This window comes from Larus michahellis, chromosome Z, assembly GCF_964199755.1.
Source record: "Larus michahellis chromosome Z, bLarMic1.1, whole genome shotgun sequence".
NCBI lineage: Eukaryota > Metazoa > Chordata > Aves > Charadriiformes > Laridae > Larus > Larus michahellis.
In genome coordinates, this window is record NC_133930.1 from 79,017,992 (window position 1) to 79,036,871 (window position 18,880).

At 37.2% G+C, this 18,880-nt stretch overlaps 1 protein-coding gene across 1 annotated transcript in view; it reads left to right on the top strand.

The window, feature by feature from the left end:
* The window catches only part of MSH3 (mutS homolog 3), a 119,129-nt gene that overhangs the window by 34,505 nt on the left and 65,744 nt on the right, over positions 1-18,880 (top strand). Inside the window, exons 9-12 of the mRNA XM_074569706.1 lie at positions 8,665-8,777; positions 10,004-10,118; positions 16,977-17,061; positions 17,647-17,756. Of these exons, the coding sequence (XP_074425807.1) occupies positions 8,665-8,777; positions 10,004-10,118; positions 16,977-17,061; positions 17,647-17,756 (423 nt within the window). The remainder of the gene's footprint in view (positions 1-8,664; positions 8,778-10,003; positions 10,119-16,976; positions 17,062-17,646; positions 17,757-18,880) is intronic.

Here is an 18,880-nt window from a genome sequence, read left to right on the forward strand (position 1 = left end):
GGTAATTTAGGGGGAGTTTTGAGAGCCAGTTATCACTATGTTAGAGGATAATTTAAAATATTATTAAGTGGTTGCTGTAGGTCTCATGTTCAAGTATGAAATTATCTAAAGTATTTCTTTATATGAGCAGATTCAACAGTGCTTTGCAGTGGGGCATCATCTTTGTAAAGATAAATATTTCAAGATGGACTATTCCTGGCTTCTGGGGTAAATATATCAAAAGCAGATTAAAATTACAATATAATTCCTGGATTGCATTTCTGCATTCTTTTCCAAATAGTTGTATAGATGGGACTCTTCATTTTGACCCTGACATTGCTTCTCTAAGTTAAATCTCTTTTCTCTAAACATCAGTTTTGTTGTACTTTCCAGAGGACAGCAGTTCTCTACATGTTTCTACGGCGTGTCACGTACTGGAAAATTTTGGCATTCGGCTCCTCGTCATGGTTTCAGTAAGGAGCAGTTACAACTGGTTTGTTTTTTATGCTGCAGTATTTCCTTTTAGCGTGCAGCTGTAATAGCAGATAGATGTGCCACTGCCCTGTGCTGCTCTCTGGGAGCTGTGGCTGCTCCGTCCCGCAGTCTTCTCCTTTGCACTACATTTTAAGATTCATTTTGGTCTGAACTTGGACTTGCTCTTACAACCTGCTTCTCATCTTTCAGCTCCTTTACACTAGTGACAGACTCTTACACAGTTTAGTGAAGTGACCTATCTGATCTTGGTGATGGTCCTGCTTCAAGTGGAGGGCTGGGCAACATGACCTCCAGAGGTGTCTCAGTGATTTCTGCAGTTTTAGAGGTGGGATACGTGGTTCTACTCTGCTTACTGTGATCATTGCTGACATTCAAAATCAAGTCGTTAAGCAATAAAGATAGGAAAAGTTGGAGGTGGAGGGGGCAGAAGGGTCAGGCAGTGAAAGTCTCTAAGGGGTGAGTATTCTTGCTGACCAGCTGCAAATAGTGAAATAAAGCTTCTGGCCCTGGGGATAAATAGAAAAGCCTGAGATACAAGCGTGAGACAATAGCCAGTGCTCCTAAATCTTTCTGGTGGTAAGCTTTTGCCACAGTTTCTCTTAGAAATAGTGATCAGAGCTGGCTTCCCTGGTCCTGTCACCATTGCTGTCTTTTCACTTCATTGCTGCTGAGCCATTTAACCATGCAAAGCCAGCAAAAAACTTCCTTTTTCCTTCCCCCTACCATGAATTTTTTCTGTCATAGCATGCTCCAAGTGTTTGCTCCAGGGTCAGGAAAGCTCTACAGCTATTGCAGAGGAAGCAGTGTGAATAAACAGCCAGGAAGGAGGTGGGGAGCATGGTACTAGGACAGTCAGTAGCTACATTGATGTAGCCAAACACAGAACTGCAGCTGCAAAGTAACTCAGACCAGACACAATAACAACAGCTATCGTTGAGGTAAATAAGTATTTATCCCTTTCCTACAAAGCATGCTTGTCCAGCCACACATTGTTGTATGAGGTTTAAGCCCCCATGTGAGAAGAAAATATAGAAAATGACCCTGTCTAATTATCTGTGTTCTTTCCCATCAACAGTTTTTTCAGTACTTGGGAAAAACTGGGCAATACAGATAGAGGAATTGATCCATTCTTGAGGAAAAATGTGCGAGAGAAGAGTTCAGAATATGAAAATGATCCCAAAGCACAATGTGGTGCTTAGGTGTTTCATGGCATGTCAGCTAGGTGCAGAGAAAGAGACATGGAATGGAGTCTTCCACATCTGATTTTATGATAGATAGCATAAATATGGGGTTTCATTCATTTCTGTCATCTGTGCATTTTTTATCTTCGTAACTGTGTTGTCTGGGGTTTTAGAAATACTTGCATTTGCTGTTACGTTATCTGTCCTTCCTCTCCCCCATAGTTACAAGTTAATGTTGGCTTGAAGCTAAGTAGCAAGCATCAAAGCACTTCGTTCCTTCAAAATATTTAATGCTGACACACTGGGTTGCTCTGGCAGAATGCAGCAGTTTGTCACGTTCTTCTGTATCATTAGATGTTAGAAGCTCCATGGGTCATGTTAGTGCCATGTTAGGGTTATGTTAGTGGTGTCCTTTTGGAGAAACTTCTGGTGGCTATTGGTTGGTAAACTCTTCGGCATACTGCTTTGAACTCTGCGTGTTTCAAGGAGTGCATAATAACATGCATCTGGAATTTGTTGAACTGTTCTCTGACAGAAGAGCACCACAGTGACATCATCTTTCTTAAAAAAAAAAAAAAGAAAAAGAAAAGTGTGTGTGCTAATTCTGCTGGAAACTGCCAACCTTAAATTTCTATAAATAGTATTAGAAAATTCAGGGCAGAAACAGCCACAGACTAGTTAAACAAGGCCACAAAATATGCGCTGCTCACTTGATGGTGTGCAGAAAAGAGAGGCAAGCCACAGGGTGAACCCAGGCTATCACGAGCGAATGATTGGATCTATGTCTTCACTCTCTTCTCCCTCATACTTTGATTCAGAAAGAGGTATTTTCCATGGTGGGGTGTAACTGGGGGAGCATTATTTCATTGGTGTTAATTGTTGTATGGCAGATACTAGGTGGAGTGTTCCTATACTTTGTTTCATTGTGGTGGTGTTGCTTTGGGACTTTTTAGTTTAATTTATTTGAAGCCCTGCAAGAAGAGATATTTTTTTACTGATTGGCATAATCCTGAATGGAGGAATCATTGTGCCAATGGTGATTCTGGGGACAAACTTGTGCAGCTGGTTTACAGAGCTCTCTTTAGCACATCACCGTCAGGGGTGCAGGTGGAGGGTAACAGTAGGATAAGCACATGTCAGATTAGTTCAGTGTGCTCTCAGTCTCCTGATGAGACCACATCAAAGTGAGCTGAGTCTTCCCAGTGCCATGTTCTATACAGCACCTGCAAAACACAGAGGGAAATATTGCTGGAAGAGTGGAGAAGATACTGTGCTGATTTTTTGAAGAGCAATTGTATGAGCTGAAACACAACTGCAAGAGGCACTGCAAGAAGACACTTTAAGTAGTGCTCTTCATTGGATATGAACTGCTCTGTGTTGTCATTTTGGAAGTAAACTATATGTGCTTTGGATGTTTTATGGAAAGAACTACTATGTTAAAAATTAGAACTTCTACTCCTTTATTCCCTATTCTACTCATGCACGTGATGTTTATTCACAGCCATACATGATAGAGAGAACTTGTATTTTTTAGTTAATTTCTCCACAATGTTTGGAGTTCAAGTTTTCTAACATTCTTTGCAGTCACTTCAGCCTCATACCCTTGTTGACTGGGGTTGTCCTCTGTTTCATTCTCCAAATGATAACTGAAGTATTCAGTGCTACCAGATGCAGTATTGAGCTGTGTGGAACTTTGCAAAACATGTTCTTTCATTTTGTAAGTGAACTGTGATACCATTCTGAGTATTGCTCTGCATCCAGTTTTGTACCCATTCTGTAGTAAGTACTTTCATGTAAATCATGCTTTCATAAATCAGTTATGAGACCATTGTGTGAAACAATATAAAATAATCTCACTGAAATCAAGCATGTAGGAAATCTGCTGCTTCTCTGTCCACAGAATCTGTACGTCTGCCATTGAAGAAAATTAAATTGATTTGATGGCATTTTCTTTTTTTTTTTTTTTTTTTGACCAATCCAAGCTGGCTATTACCTCACTTTCTTCCAGGTGCTTAGAAATAGTTTCCTAGAGGTTCTTGATCCTTCCTACTATGCTTGCATAGAATGAGTGTAGTCTGTCTCATCCCATTCTTCAGATAGGCAGATGGAAGAAGCCTGAAAAAGATTTGTTTGTGTCTATTTGTGGATGCAATAGCTGCTGGAGTGCAACTGTGTTTGTGTTTTGTCCTGTAGTACCTAATTCTGTTCTCACAGAAGGCACAGTGTGTCATACAGTGCCTGCACAACCCTCTGCCCTTTGCTTTTCTGATAGCCTCTTTGTTCTACTTCCTTGGTAACTACTGTCTCTGAGTTCCTAAAGCTAAAAGCATGTTTTCTTCAAATTTCTTGGATCTAGACTCTTGCCTTGTAGATACAGAGTTCTTTTCAGATGTAGTTCTGTTAAGGTGACTGGAAGGAAATCAGGATGTACATGTTGAGAAATGTTGATAGTTTGGATAGTAAAAGGCAAGCAAGCAGTTTTCCCCAAGTTTTTCTGTATGCGTGTGTGCATTTCTATATATATGTAAAATATACATATGTGTCTATATATATATGTATGTGTATATATATATATTGAAGTGTGTTAGAGTTGCTTCTAGGTTTTTCAGCAGCTTCTAGCATAAATGAGGGTTTGGGGATGGGACCTTTGAAAAGCTGGAAGTCTTGTAGGGTAATGCGTTATATGTAGTATATTGATAGCATACATGTGGTAACTATTGTTTGGTTATTACAGGGAGCAGTGATTTATATCATTCTGAAAGTGGCAGATACTCAGAGAAGGTGGCCGTGCTGCCATTTTTCTTGCAACAACATTGTCCCCATCTCTCATATCTGAAGGTTGTTGAGAGCAAATGTGGGAAAGTACTTTACTCTGTCAGGAGAAAAAAAGCTGTGCTTATAAAAATGTATGCACTTAGTGCGAAAAAAACAGCTGCTTGGAAATGTCATTGAGACTGCCAGTGAAGCTACTGGAGCTCCATGCCAAGATTTACCAAAAAAGGAAGGATGATTGTTCTCCAGTTGCTAGAAGCAATTGTATAACAAAGGTATCACAACGATGACAAATAAAGGAAATGCAATTTCTGCTAAGCATGTTAATGAGGGAAGATAACACCATACACTTGGATTTCTGAAAGGATTAATGCATTCAAGTTGCCTTGCTCTACTGGGCAGCGTAGGCATTTTTCCCCAGTGACAAACTGGTTGACCTAGCAGAGTGCACTATGAGAAGTGCAAAGGAAATAGCAGTTTGAATAAAGTGTATAGGAAAAATTAAGTAACAGTTATTTGTGCTTTATAAATCTGCGCTTAGTATCAAAAATAAAAACTTCTTACTAAACTTTAGGAGCAGAGATATCCCTTCCCAAATTCCATGTAATTTATGAACTTGTATTGTGATATAAGGAGGTACAGTAAAGTATTGGTGCCTGCACCCCTGCATTTGAATAGTCCTAAAGCAGAATGGGCAGGACAGGATAGTAGCTGGAACGTAAAATTCTGCAGTTATTTGCTTTCCTTAGGAAGGCTTCCTGAGCTTTAAGAAAACTTAGGTTGGATGTGTTTGTTTTTCAGGAAGTCTTTATGCACTTTATGACTGTTTAATTGTGGAGCAGTAATGAAGTGACTCCTGTTTCATTCAGCACACTGCAGTCAGCTTTTGTGCTTAAATGCAAGCTCATTCTTGCAATAAAAGATTTTACTATTTTTTTTAAATATCTTGAGTCAGTTTCTGTAAAATAGTTTTATCTATGTTGTTTGACATTCTTCTAGCTCCTAGCAGGTTTTTTTAGTCTTAAGAGATTTTTTTCCCAAAAATTTAGTGATATCTCTTCAGTATTTTTCCTGCAGCACTTTGTAAGCAATGAATCTTTAAGTGGATGCATTGAATTGTCGGATAAATAGAGGGATAAAACCCACCAGTGTTGATCTTTTTTCATTTTTCCAGCAGGGGGAAAGATAAATTAGTCCCTATAGTAACAGAATCATAGAACAGTATAGTCCATTGGAATGGACTTAAAATGTTTTGTTATATACACAAAAGTGTGTGTGTGTGTGTCTGTGTAAATGTGTGTATTTCAGGATCCCATCCTTTATGCATCTATTTATGGACACACTGGTTTCATATTCTTAACTGTGGGTGATGATCGTCTCTTCAAGCAACTTCCATAACTCATCTTGTGAGGAAGGACGGTCCTACATCAAATCCCAGTGCGTTTAGAGAGCATGGAATTCTTAATAAGGCGCACTATATGTTCATTCATACCATCAGTTGGTAGTTTGAAACCCTGAAACATCTCTGCTCAATATCCATTTAAGGGTCGTAGCAGAAGAACTTGTGCGAGGAAAGTAAAAAAGCTTTGAAAAGTTCAGTTTCATCATTCACTAACCCTATCAGTGTCACAGGACTATAAGGATTGCTTGTTTTTGGAAGTACTGAAAAAGATATCAATAAAATACTGAGTTGCACAGCAGTTCATTGTAGATGTTCTGACAAGAATGATGTTTATGAAAGTTGATGGCAAATTGACTTCTGATTTAAATAAGCATTGGTAGCTGGAGAGATAAAGCATCAACATATCATTCTGTCTATAATCAGAAAAATGCCCTATGGGTGAACATCTGGCTAAACAAAGGACAAACATGAAAACCTTCTGCAACAAATTTTGTTTTCATACATCTTGATAAAAATTCTGATTTTTCCATACATTGAATAGATATCTATAACCTTCCCATTTTTTTTACTTTATCTAGAATATCAGATGCATACCGTCAGATAGACAGAGTGTCAGGTATTTGTATTTGAAAATGATAACAATTAATTTTTAGCCATTACTTTAAAAACAAGCAGGTGTGGCATGAATCATCGAAAGAAGTACCCCCTAAAGCCTCCTGGTTTGACTTTGGTTCTAAAAATTACCTCTGCAGACCTTGCTATGCCTTGCTTTTCTGAAGGCAGTGTTATGAAAACATAAGAAGTAGAAATGAAAAATAAAATCCTGTTAAAAAGATTTCCCTAAGTCCCTACTCACACATGGTCAACAGAAAAGCCCCGCTGTCTTGCAGGACTGATTCAAAGGCTTGTACTCTGCTGACCTCCAGATATACAACACATTTTAAAAAGTTTAATGTTGAAGTGGTATTCTTGCAAAAGGCTGTAGTGAGTATATAAGCTAATTTAACAAAATGGGTGGATGTGTTAGAGCAGTTTATTAGTGAAGGTTGAAGCAAGTGAAAAACACAAGGAAGAAAATAGCTGATTGTTATCGAAGTTTGAGGAACACAGACTAATTGTTGTTTACAGAAATCCATTTGCTTTAAAAATGTTTGCTCATTCTGAGTAGGGTTGGGGCAGAGGGGGATCCCAGAGGGTCTAAAGACTGAAAACTTAATTGGATCAGTCAGTTAAAACTAAGGCCCTCGAAGTAAGCAAGGGATGTGCTAGGATGTGCTGAAAAAAGTCAGACCTCTAAGACTCAGTCAGTTTGATACATATTATAGGAAAACAACTCTCATCTTTAAGAGTTGAGCCTCAGAGACGTATTGATCCTTTAAGATGGGAATATGTACGATGTAATGCAGAAAACTTGTCTGTCTGTTTTTTCCTGTGAAGTTGAAAAGCCCTTCAAAAAGGGTATTGATTAATTTCCTTCCTATAATACTTACGCAGTCTCTCTCATTGGCGTAATTCCAATGTGCTAGAAGTATTTGGTTAATTCATGTCCCATGGTGGTATGAGACTGAATAATCTGAGGCCAAGTAGGTTTTACATGTGTCTTTTACTGACAGCTTTCTACTGGCTGCTTCTTCAGTGCGCATTCTGTTGCTGTGTAACTATGTACAGGGTTGCAGGGGGAGTGTGTGTGATTTTTGTTGTGGTTTTTGTTTGGTTTTGGTTTGGTTTTTTTTTTTTTAAACCAGCACATCTGTTTAATGCTGTATTAACAGCTTTTCAAATTGAATTGATAACGCAGCATCCCGTTTTAATTTCAGTGAGCAGTTAGGAAATGCAGCCAGTGTAGACAGGTTGTATCTTGTAAACACCACACGCATAGTCTTCTCTGAGGCAGTTTGGCATCTCGGGTGTGCTGCTTGACACTCAAGCCCAGGTACTGAGCAACTTTGATCTCTTGCATGTTGCGATGAATACAGGTTTTTTGCCACTGTCTTACATAAGCGGGCTGTGTAAGCAGGGGTCACAGGAAGCAGGCGAGATGAATTTCTCATGGGTTGCAAAACTGTCTGAAATCCTGTACTGCTGTAATTCTCAATTACTTGCTGACAGCAGGGAAGGATTCATGGAAGAGATCTAATTTGGCTTAATGGTGGAACAGAGTAAGGTTGCTACGCTTGCTGGTACTGTTAAACTGGGAGGAACTGTTGACATTTTGGAAGGACTGGGTTATCATTAATAACATCCTTGACAACCTGGACTGCAAAAAGACTGAAAGAAATCAAGTCCCATAGCAGAAGGAAGAGGAAAAATCTTCAAATAGTTGTGAAACAAAGGGACAGGAATACTTTGTTTCAGCTGCATATAGGAAAAGATGCAGTAGGTTAAAGTTGCAACAAGCTGCGCAGCACAGAACAAAGCATTTAAAGATAAAGGAAAATTAGATATGGTAATAGCACAGGAGAATTGTTTCATTGTTTAATCATCGTAAGTCTTTAAGAACAGATATGGCAAATACTTGTTATGATTGATGGGAACACATTTACATCTACCTTGCAGGTATATGAGACAACCTCTTGAAATCTCTTTTGGGCTTCCTTGCTGTTGCTGTTTGGGTTTTACTTGTTCGTGCTTTTACAATGGAAAGAAGAAAGGTTTAAAAAAGCCACCACGCTCTTAGATATGTTCTCAGCCCGCCCAAGGAGCTCATGTCTTCATTCTTTACCCATTCAATTCTTAACAAAGGAAAGATGAAAGAAAATGCACCTTTGTAACCTACTTAAGTGTTCTTCATGAAGGGAGCAGAAATACTGAAAGTCAATTATTTTCGCTTTGCAGGTTACGGGATGACAGAATTAGGATAGAAAGGATGGAGAACCACCATTTTGAATACAGCCATGCTTTTGAGCTGGTTACTGATTTTTATGCAAAAGAAGTGGCTGATACTACAGGTATGTCATTCAGATTTTTACGCAAAAGAAGTCCCTGATATTACAGGTCTGTTGTTTATAACGTCTTAGAAGTGTGCATCCCAAGGCACATTTTACCAGTAAAGACCAAGGCAAAGAAGGTGTTGAGTTCCCCAGCCTCTTCCATGTCCGTTGTCACCCTCTGCCCCGTTCGGCCGTGCGCCCATATTTTCCCTTGTCTGTCTTGTGCTGTTAACGTAGTTGTAGAAGTTCTTGTTGCCCTTCACGTACCTTGCCAGTCTCAACTCCACGTGGGCCCTCATTTTCCTAACCCCATCCCTGCAAGCTTGAACAATGTCTCTTTATTCTTCCTGGGTCACTTGTCCGTGCTTCCATCTCTCATACTCCTCCTTTTTGAGTTAATCGGGAGCGTCCTGTTTATCTATGTAGACCTTCTGCCACCTTTGCTTAATTTTCTGCCCATTGGTATCTTTTTTGAGCTTGGAGGAGGTGAACCTTGAAAGTGAACATTATTTAAATAGAAATTAATACAGGGCTAACAACCCTTTTTTTTCATATCTTGAAGATGTGTGTTTATACAGGTTTAAGTTCACACATATATAGCAACTGAGGGAAATTATTCAACATCTGAAATGTTCTTATGTGTATTAATACTCTAAGGACAGAAAAACAGGTCTAAAAAACTAAATAGGGTTTTAAAAAAGACCATTTTATGTTGAGATATCATGGAGTGAATTTTCCTATTGTTGCAGCTGGAACAGGGTCTGTAGTAGAGCACTGTTTAGAAACACTATCAAATACGACTAGCTGTCACACAAAGATGGAACCATATTCTGCAGACTGGCTGGGGCAGATAAATCAGCACATGTGCCAAGGCCTCCTCATTCCTTTTGAATTGCACAGATGTTGCCTACAGTAATGGAGATTTCAGAATTCAGTTCTTAGTTTGTATATTTAGGAATTTCTTATGCCAACAATAACTCATTTTTATGAAGAAAAACCTGTGCAGTCAAATGTTTTATGTTTTATAATATGTTTACATTATTGTAATGTTCTACATTCTTTGGAACCATAAATGTTATTTTGGAACCTCACTTTATGTTGATTTATAGATATCATAGACACTGTATATATATTCCAGATTTCTATTCGATTAAATTGAAAAACAGATTATGCTTTTTCTAAAATTTATAAGTAAATAGTGAGTTAACAAGAAAATAATTTTTTTTTTTTTTTTTTTTTTTTAGATCCTCAAAAACTGTCTGTAATACTAAGCTTGGATAAGCCTGTTATTTCCTCCCTAGCAGCAGTAATTGCATACCTCAAAGAATTTAATTTGGAAAAGATGCTTTACAATCCAAGGTAACTTGCCTTATTGAAACTTCCAGTTCAAAGCACCAATATACATACCAGTGTTATCTTACAAGTTTTAGCAGACAACTTCCCCACAATGTAAATAACCCACCTGCTACAGTGATAAACATAGTCTCTGTAAAAATTGTACATTTAAGCTCCTAATCGGAACTGAAAGAAGTGTGTGTTTCATGAAAATCTTTATGAAGTATGTTTGTCTAGACATGACTATCAGTAATGTAAGTGAACTTGTACTGCTGACAAGTGTTATTGAAAACAAACAAGGTACAAAACCAGGTGGATACTAGGAGGGAAATGTTAAAGTTTGTTAATCAATATCAGCCATCATATCTCAACCTCCGTTTTACTTTGTGAACAAAATTTGGGACTTTTTTGGCAGCTTTTTAAAAAAACTAATATATTTTGCCAGAGGTATGTAAATAATTTTCTATAGCTCTGGAAGCAGGTATAAATACTAATGTGTCGTAATGTTTAGACAGTATGCAGCTTGTCTGTTTGAGCTGGTGAATCTAGTTATCAATTATAAAGAAAATAGACCTTCAACACATCCTGGCTTTCTGAAAAATCCCTTGAGTTGGCTCAGCGGTCACTAGGAGTGGGAGGAACAATCATGTAAAAAGTTCTTGATAGACCGTCACTATTTGTGCAAAGTTACTACAAAAACACACAGACATGGAAATAATCTTGTCTTCCCTTAAGTAGTCCCAACACTTAGGCTTATTAGATATGCTCAGATGAGTAGTCAGAATTCGTAACAGGTTTATGCAGGTGGAATCAAATGAAAATGGAAAGGTATTTCTACTCAAGCATCTTTTTATCCTGTCTTGCACAAGTATAAAAGATTGCTATCCTACCTGGCTTGGGTTTGAAACTATCATTGAGGCTTATTGCGTGCTTTAATTAAACAGCTTTATCTGTCATGGATCCTGTGCAAAATATTATCTTGGTTGTCTCAGTATTCCTCTGTCCTGTAAGTAGGCAGGATTTAACAAAGTAAGTCTGCCTGTAAACTGAATACTTGGAAATACGGCGTGTCAGGTGTAGATTGTTCACTTGTTATATGAAATCCTTGAAGTTTCAAGTCTTAGTTTGAAGGGCTCCGTACACTACCATTTTTTTTTTAAAAAATGCAGCAGCATTTAAAAAATTGACTGCAGATGTCAGCTTTAAACATTTTTCAGGTATCTACTAAAATATTTGGAAATTATGTATACCTGGGTTTTCTGGATTTTGGAATGGATTTTCTTCCTTAAGTTGCCCTTGCACTCTCCGTCTTCTAAGCCATCTCCCCTGCCTCATCCATCAAGGAGCTCTCCGACCTGTGGTGGTGTAGCACTGTGGTGTTCCCGCTAATCCTTTTTGGTTGGCTTTTGTTTTTGTTGTTGTTTGTTTTTTGAAAACGTTTGGGTAGCGAGGGAGGAGCTGGAGAAATCTTGTGAGAAGAAAGTGAACTCCTAGGAAATGCTATTCCATGGTCACATTTGTAGATCACTATTATCACAGTGCCCTATGTGCAATTACACATAGTGATGGGGGTAATATAAAATCCATCTTTTATGTAGAATTAATTCAGTACCAGAGGAGAAACATCATTACTTGGAGGCTTATCTAGCAGCAGTCAGTCACATTTGTAGTAGCTGCATCTTAAAATCAAGCGTAATTACAGACTGGGAAAGAAAAGCACTACATCTTAGAGTTGACATTTGCCTGCTGAAGGTTGCTGTAATGTTCTTTATGTGAATGTAAGAGCATCTGAGTGGAAAGGTGGTGAACTATTTGATATCTTGGTGATACACTATGAAGAAATAAAATACATTCTTTGAGATAACTTTGTTCCTGTGTTCATGTGCTTGCATTCTACTGTATTTATTTCTAAAGACTTTACTGCTTTGACTGCTTGATACTGAATTCTGCTTGATGTTTTTAGTGTGCTACATATATTGAAATAGTGAGCCAAATACTGAGGTGAACTCAACTTCAATATTTTTCCTAATGCCAGTGAAATACTATCTAAATACTGAAAAGGGAAAGCCTTTTAAGCAAGGTTGTCAGGCTCATGGATCTTTTGTGATTCTGCAAGAAATAAAAGAGAAATCCTTCCATTGCACTGTCAAGCAACTTAAAATTCCTAGGAGAATTCAGGTCAGTAAGCATATACTGATGAGTCAGTGAGCTTGAAGTCAGAGTTGTGAGATAGTTTTCAGTTTATTAATGTAAGTGACACAGATCTGGATGAAGAAGACCTATGTGGTAGGAAGAATGACAAAAAAATTCCTTACACCTCTGTACCTTCTTGGATAAACAGTCTTCTCCCAGCTGAAAAAAATTCCAGCTCAATTTAATAGTAAGAGTCATGAAACATCATGTAAATTATGAGGGGTCCTTATTAGTGGGTGGAAGTAAGTTTTGTTTTAATATTTAGATAAAGCTAGAAGCTAGATAAAGCAAAATACTAAAAATAAAATAAAATTTCTGCCACAGCAGGACCTTGGGATATGGCTAGACTGCATTGCAGCTCTAGCAGCAAGTAAAAATAGATTTAACAATGAATGATACAAGCTTTTTTTGATCAATGTGTTCTAATACCTTTACATAGTGAGAGACCTTTTATTGGCTTTTCACAAGAAGTTGGTACGCATCTAGGAGAGGTTTTCAAATACAGTTGAGTATACCCACTTTTGCTTGAAAAATCATCATTTGTATAGCAATTGCTGGGGAAACGTGTCTTGGTGTATTTTAATTTTACCTGCATGTTTTCCAGCATATTGGAGATGAAACAGAGAGAATGTAGTTCTTAGATTTTGAACAGTGATAGGTGAACTTAAGAAATGCAGGGATAGAAGAGCCAGGTATCTTTCTGAAGAAAGTGAATAGCTTTGGCATTGGAGAACTACTAGCAGTGAAGTTAAAAGACAGAGGCAGAAGTGAAAGAAGAGAGGGGAAGGTTAAAATGGCTTTGAGAGAGGAGGCGAAAGAGAAAGAATTCAAGATGATGAGAAATATTTGATTGTACCTTGTAGTAGTGGTGGAAGGGAGTTGGCAAGATGTAATTAAGAGAGAAGTCAAAATGTAAGTTCTTAGCTTAAAATGGTGGACATCCTTGAATTTTCAGGCAAAACGTTATAGAAATTGAGGGAATGGTGTTCAATAAGGCTTTTGTATCTCTTAGGGACTGATGATGTCAGAGTGAAAAAGGGAGTACTGAAGTGATTTTGGGAGGTTTCAAGGTCAGCTCAGGAGATACAGAAACTGAAAAGGAAAGGCATGGTTTGCAGGCACTAAGAAGAGGTGCTTAGCAAAGGATTTACCATCTCTTTTGAGACCCTAGCAGAAGAGCCACAGGCAGGACCTCTTGCAGTCTGGTCATTTGGAGCTTGTAGGAGTGCTGAGGCTGTGTGCAAGAAGAGCAGACTGAGAAAGTGCAGACATCTAGGTAGAACAAAGTTGCAGACCTACTCCTTGAGGTCAGTTCAGTGGAGAAAAGAAGACTAATTCAGGATTAAAAATAATGGAGATTATTTTTGTTTCTATTAATCCTTCCCAGGTCCTCTCATATCTGTTCTTGTTCTTTGTTTAGTATGTCTCAGTTTTGTTTTCTGTGTGTTTGTGTGTTTTGGGTTTTTTTTGTTACTGGACTTCTATCACACCAGAGAGCTGGATCAGAAGTTCCAAGCCCTCTGGCGATATTGCCTAACTAATTTAAAACTGGTTAATTAAATAAAAAAACATAGTCTGGGCTTGATGTCCTTCACTACTTAGACTGTGGTAAACGTCTTTCATACCTAAAGAAAGCTAATGCTTCTGAGAAATTGAGAGATTTGTTTTTACTCCTTAAAGCTGAATAGGGATTCCCACAACTCTTGTCTAAATATATAGGTTTGTTTTGTTGTTTATTCACCCTTAGAAATCTCAAAGATGTGGACTCTAGAGGTCTGTAAAAGATAATTGAGCAAAGAAAATCTGCTCCTTGGTAGGCTTTCAATGGAGTGCCTTGCAGCTTTGGTGAAAAGTTTTTACAGATTTGCAGAATTAAAGTAGTTGAAAACTACTGATCTGAATAACATGCATTCACTTAGGCTGGGTTACTGAGTATGAAATTATTTATATCTCCTGTGGAGAGAATAATAAATAAAACATAAAAATTGTCCTTCACTACAAGCTTCTCAGGAGTCAGAATGACCAAGAAGATTCAATTTCACAGGTAACACATAAGAATCAAAATCTGAGGATGTAGTTTACTGTCCTAAAGCAAACATAGTAACCCTTTAAACTCGTCATCAAGTGCGGTTCTACTCTGAAAAGTCATTTTATGACTAGGAACCATTTTCTCACAAGTATTCCCCAGAAGTTTCCTAAATCTTACTAGAAGCTTGTGTTTCTTGTTTTTTCCTCTTCTCATTTTTCTCAGCCCGGATGGTGAGATTCTACCTTGCCTTACTTCTCAGTAGTGAAATTGCCAGCCATTTCCATCTTTTGTTTTTTGTGCTGTTTAAGTACTCGAGACAGCTGCAAGTCTGTTCTTTGAAACTCGGGTCACACCGTCAACTACAGAAGGAATTATGTCATCGTGATCCGGTTGAAGTGATTTTGAAGGGTCATTTTTACTGATGCAGGAGGTAGCTGTTAGCAGCATATTAGAATTTCTTAGAAGAAATGTGTTGACGCCCTTGCTGCAAATGCAGCACTGACTTAATATTTGTTTACAACCTTCTTCTTATGCCATTTGGTGCCTAAATTCCCTACAAAGAGTCTGTCTTTGTTCACATTTTTATCAAGTTCTGATCCCAAGCTGAAGGAAAATGAGGGGGTGGAAGCAAAACGTGTTCTGTGCTGTGACATCTGGAATTGTTGGTTGGGCATATATACTGCAGTTGATCTTGGCTGTTATTCTTATACTCTAAGCTCTCAATTACCAGGGTTAATAGCAGGGTGGAGTAACTCAGATGAAGCAAACACCTGGATAATATAAAACACACATAATTTATGCTATGAGAACAACTTTAGCATATCTGATTCTGAAAGAATAATAAATATACTCTGCAGTGGAGCAGAGTTAGTTGTCTTTAAATATTACCAGAGAGCAAGCTTGCTGTGACAGAATACACTTTTGTGTTATGTGCTCTGAAGCCAGGTGAAGGGGGGAAACATTAGAACCAGTAAACCCACTCTTGAAACTTGCATATGGGTGACTGAGGGTTGACAGAAATAGCCAAAAGCATCCTTTTTGCTTTTGGGAAGAGATGGTAAGGCTTTGGTCCTTTTCCGGCTGGGTTTAAGAGATCACAGACTTGAATAGTAGCAAGTTGAAATGCAGCAAATGGGGGAAACTGTAGTTTAGGTAAGTCCTAGATGCAGAAGAGGTGCTTTTGGAAGAGTAGGTAGAATGTGTTGTTGATCATATGGATTGGGAGCAAAGCAGAAATAATTTTTATTTAATTTTTGCCAGCATCAGCAGTTGTGACTGAAGATAATAAATTACTGTTTTGTTGCTCGTAATATTGTGTACTTCGGGAAGTGCTGCTGCTTTTGCCTCCAAGGTTTTGTTTCGTTCATCCACTTTGGTATTTGCTGCAATAGCACACTAGTTCAGAATAATTATGACTACGGGTGCAGTTCTGATTTGGCTGTACTTCCAAACTATCATTAAACTTGAGGGCACTCAGTTGAATCTACTTTTTTTTTTTTTTTAAATAAAATCTGTGGAAAATATTTGTAATTTAACCCATTATTTAGGAACAAATTTGCTAGCAGGCCCAAACACCTGCATACATTATAAATATACAACATTAGTTTCTGAATATTTCATGTTTCTGAAAGTTACAGTGTTGGTTTTGGTTTTAGTGTAGCAATAATGCAGCTGTGTGTGCCCCACAGAAAAGTTTGAGCGTTTGAGTGCTCCCATAGAGAGTTTAAAATTGAATGCACTGAAAAGTCAAGAAAGCAGTTTTAAATCCTACCTAGCAAGTCATTCTGTTTAGTCTAAGGCAATAAAGAGTGTCCTAGATTTTGTGCAAAGGGCAGTCAGCAGTATGATTAACCTAGACAATCATGACTTGATTTGTCAGAAGCATTTAGTAAGGATCTTGCACTTCACTTCATGGTCTCGACTACCTCATGTGTATGTCTGAGACTGAAATAAATTTCATATCTAATATGATTACACATCTAATACAATTATTCTATTAACGTTGGTTCTAAACCAACACAACCTTTGGGTTGGTCTTACCCAGTTCTGTTAGGGAGTGTCAAAAAGTCAAGTAATTTCGGTCATAGTTATTTCATATTAAAAATAAAATAGTTTAAATATACCCTATTTTTATTTTCCTAAATAATTGCAGCCTGTTTAAATTTGTAGAAGTAGTAAAAAACAAGAATATGGATTTTGATATGCTGTTTTGTTGATAAGTTGTGTTAAAAGTCTGTTCCACTCCTGAATTATTAATTCTTAGTCCTATCCCTTCCCCTGATCCTACAGTGATCATAGCAGAATACTAACAAAAGCACACATTTTTTCAGTTTCATCACAGACTGAAGACATTACTTCCTTAACCATTTAGTAGATCAGGATTAGATAATAGGAGAGATGGATTTTTATTCTGAGCTTTGTCAGAGTCTTTGTAGGAAACGGGGAAGTGAGTCATAAATCTTGTTTTCCTAAGCAGTAAATTAAAAGAAATTATTAGTGTTCAGTTCTTTTATTTATTTGAATAGATTTTAATTTCTTTAATTGACTTTTTTTTAATTTTGCATAACTACTGAATTCTCTAATGTAAGAATGTTGACAGTGTTCCACAGTTACATCTGTGCCCAAATTTAAAATATGACATATGGATTTCCTCTCCCCAGCAATTTCAAACGGTTGTCAAGTGAAACTGAATATATGACAATTAATGGGACAACAATGAAAAATCTTGAAATTTTACAGAATCAGGTAAGGACAAATGTAATGTTATTTTAATAAATGCTGAGATTTTCACAGCCATTTGACATATTGTTCCCAACGAAGTTAGTTAAGTTAGTTTGCAAATCTCACCCGGAAAATTTAAATTATTTAGAATGGGATTAAACTGAAGGAGGATTATGTTTTTCAGAAGCATAAATGAAAGTTAATCTGTGCTGGCTTTTAGTACGAGTTAGAAATCTTATTGCACTCTGCCTAGCAAAGAACTTTCAAAAAAGTTTCAGTTCTTGAGCAATTGCAGTCAAGTGATATGACTGCAGTAGTGTTTGTTTTTTCTTTTGTGCTATTGCACAGACCTTTATGTACAGACTTGCTTAATTTGTTCCAGTCATTTTCTAAAAAGATTTTCTGGCTACAGGAAAAACATACTTGTGTGTCTTATGACTGTTGGAGGTCCTTTATGTAAAGCATTGCTGATGAACAAGATTGGTAAACGAACATGCAGTTGCCATATCTTAAGTCCTAAACAGAATGTTTAAGTAGTGTCGTGAAGATCCTTTCACTTCATCATTAATTGTTCAGTTAAAAATAATTATGCTATTTTTATTATTTTAGACTGATATGAAAACAAAAGGAAGCCTACTCTGGGTCTTGGATCATACTAAAACTTCCTTTGGACGTCGAAGGTTGAAGAAATGGGTGACCCAACCCCTCATGAAGTCCAGGTGAGATAGTTCTTTATCTAGGGCTAAATCTGCGTAATTATGATGTTGAGTATATCCAATGTATTTAATTTGCTTGAAGACCTGAGATACATAGTAGAGTTTACATGGGAAATTATACTGTAGAAGCTGTGGACGTTATATATAGGTTTGAGAGTTAAACCACTGTGTTTGGTCAGAGAACATCTAAGTAGTTCAGAGTAGTAGGCTTGGAGCAAGTTAGAAATTCCTATGCAGAAATACAGTTGGTACCATTCCAATTCAGTATCCTTTTTCAGACAGTGGATGAGGATTACCTACTATTGGAGCATGTTTTTATTCCTAAACTTGCCAATTAATGTTTGATGTCTTTCTTGCTTAGTGTATTTAAGTTGTGGATGTTTTTTTATCCCTGGATACAATGTGTTGCATATGAAAGAATTTATTTTTACTACTTCTGAAATGTGATGATTATTTGGTCACTATTGTATTTTGAGATATGCTTTATTTATTCATGCTTTAGAATGGCTTTATTTTATAATACTATCATGCTTGTTTTTACTTGTCTCTGTCTTGAAATGGAATCCATCTTTTCTGATTTCTCTTTGCACGTTTTATCAGTGTGTTGCACTTGAATATGTAGTAAATAAAAGTATTGAGTAGATGGAATGTTTGTTACCTACATTTTAAGTTTTTGGATCTGTTCCTTTGAATGTGCATTCCCTGAGCGTTGGCAATGTAGAGTTTACTCAATTATTGCTTTGTTCACTTCAGCTATAGTATACAGAGAATCCTTCGGGTTCGGTTGAGTAAAATAATCTTCCCTCGTTTTACTTTTGTAAATGTATCAAACAGGTTTACTTTTTACTAAATTTGAATAATTTTAAATAGTGAGGTGTACTACTGTTCTAGTGTCTTGCTGTTGTCAGTAATTTACAAATGTTTCTGCAGAAGCATTTTGTTCCCTTGACCAAAGTTAAGTTGTTAAAGCACTATACTTTTGAAGCACCACTGCTTAATTTTCTTATTAGCCTTTTTGTAAGTATCTTTTCTCAGTAGTGTAAGAAAAACACATAATTATTTTTTAACTCCTTTTTTTTGTTAATTTAGAATATTAGAGAACTCTTCTCATTTGTAGGAGAAATACT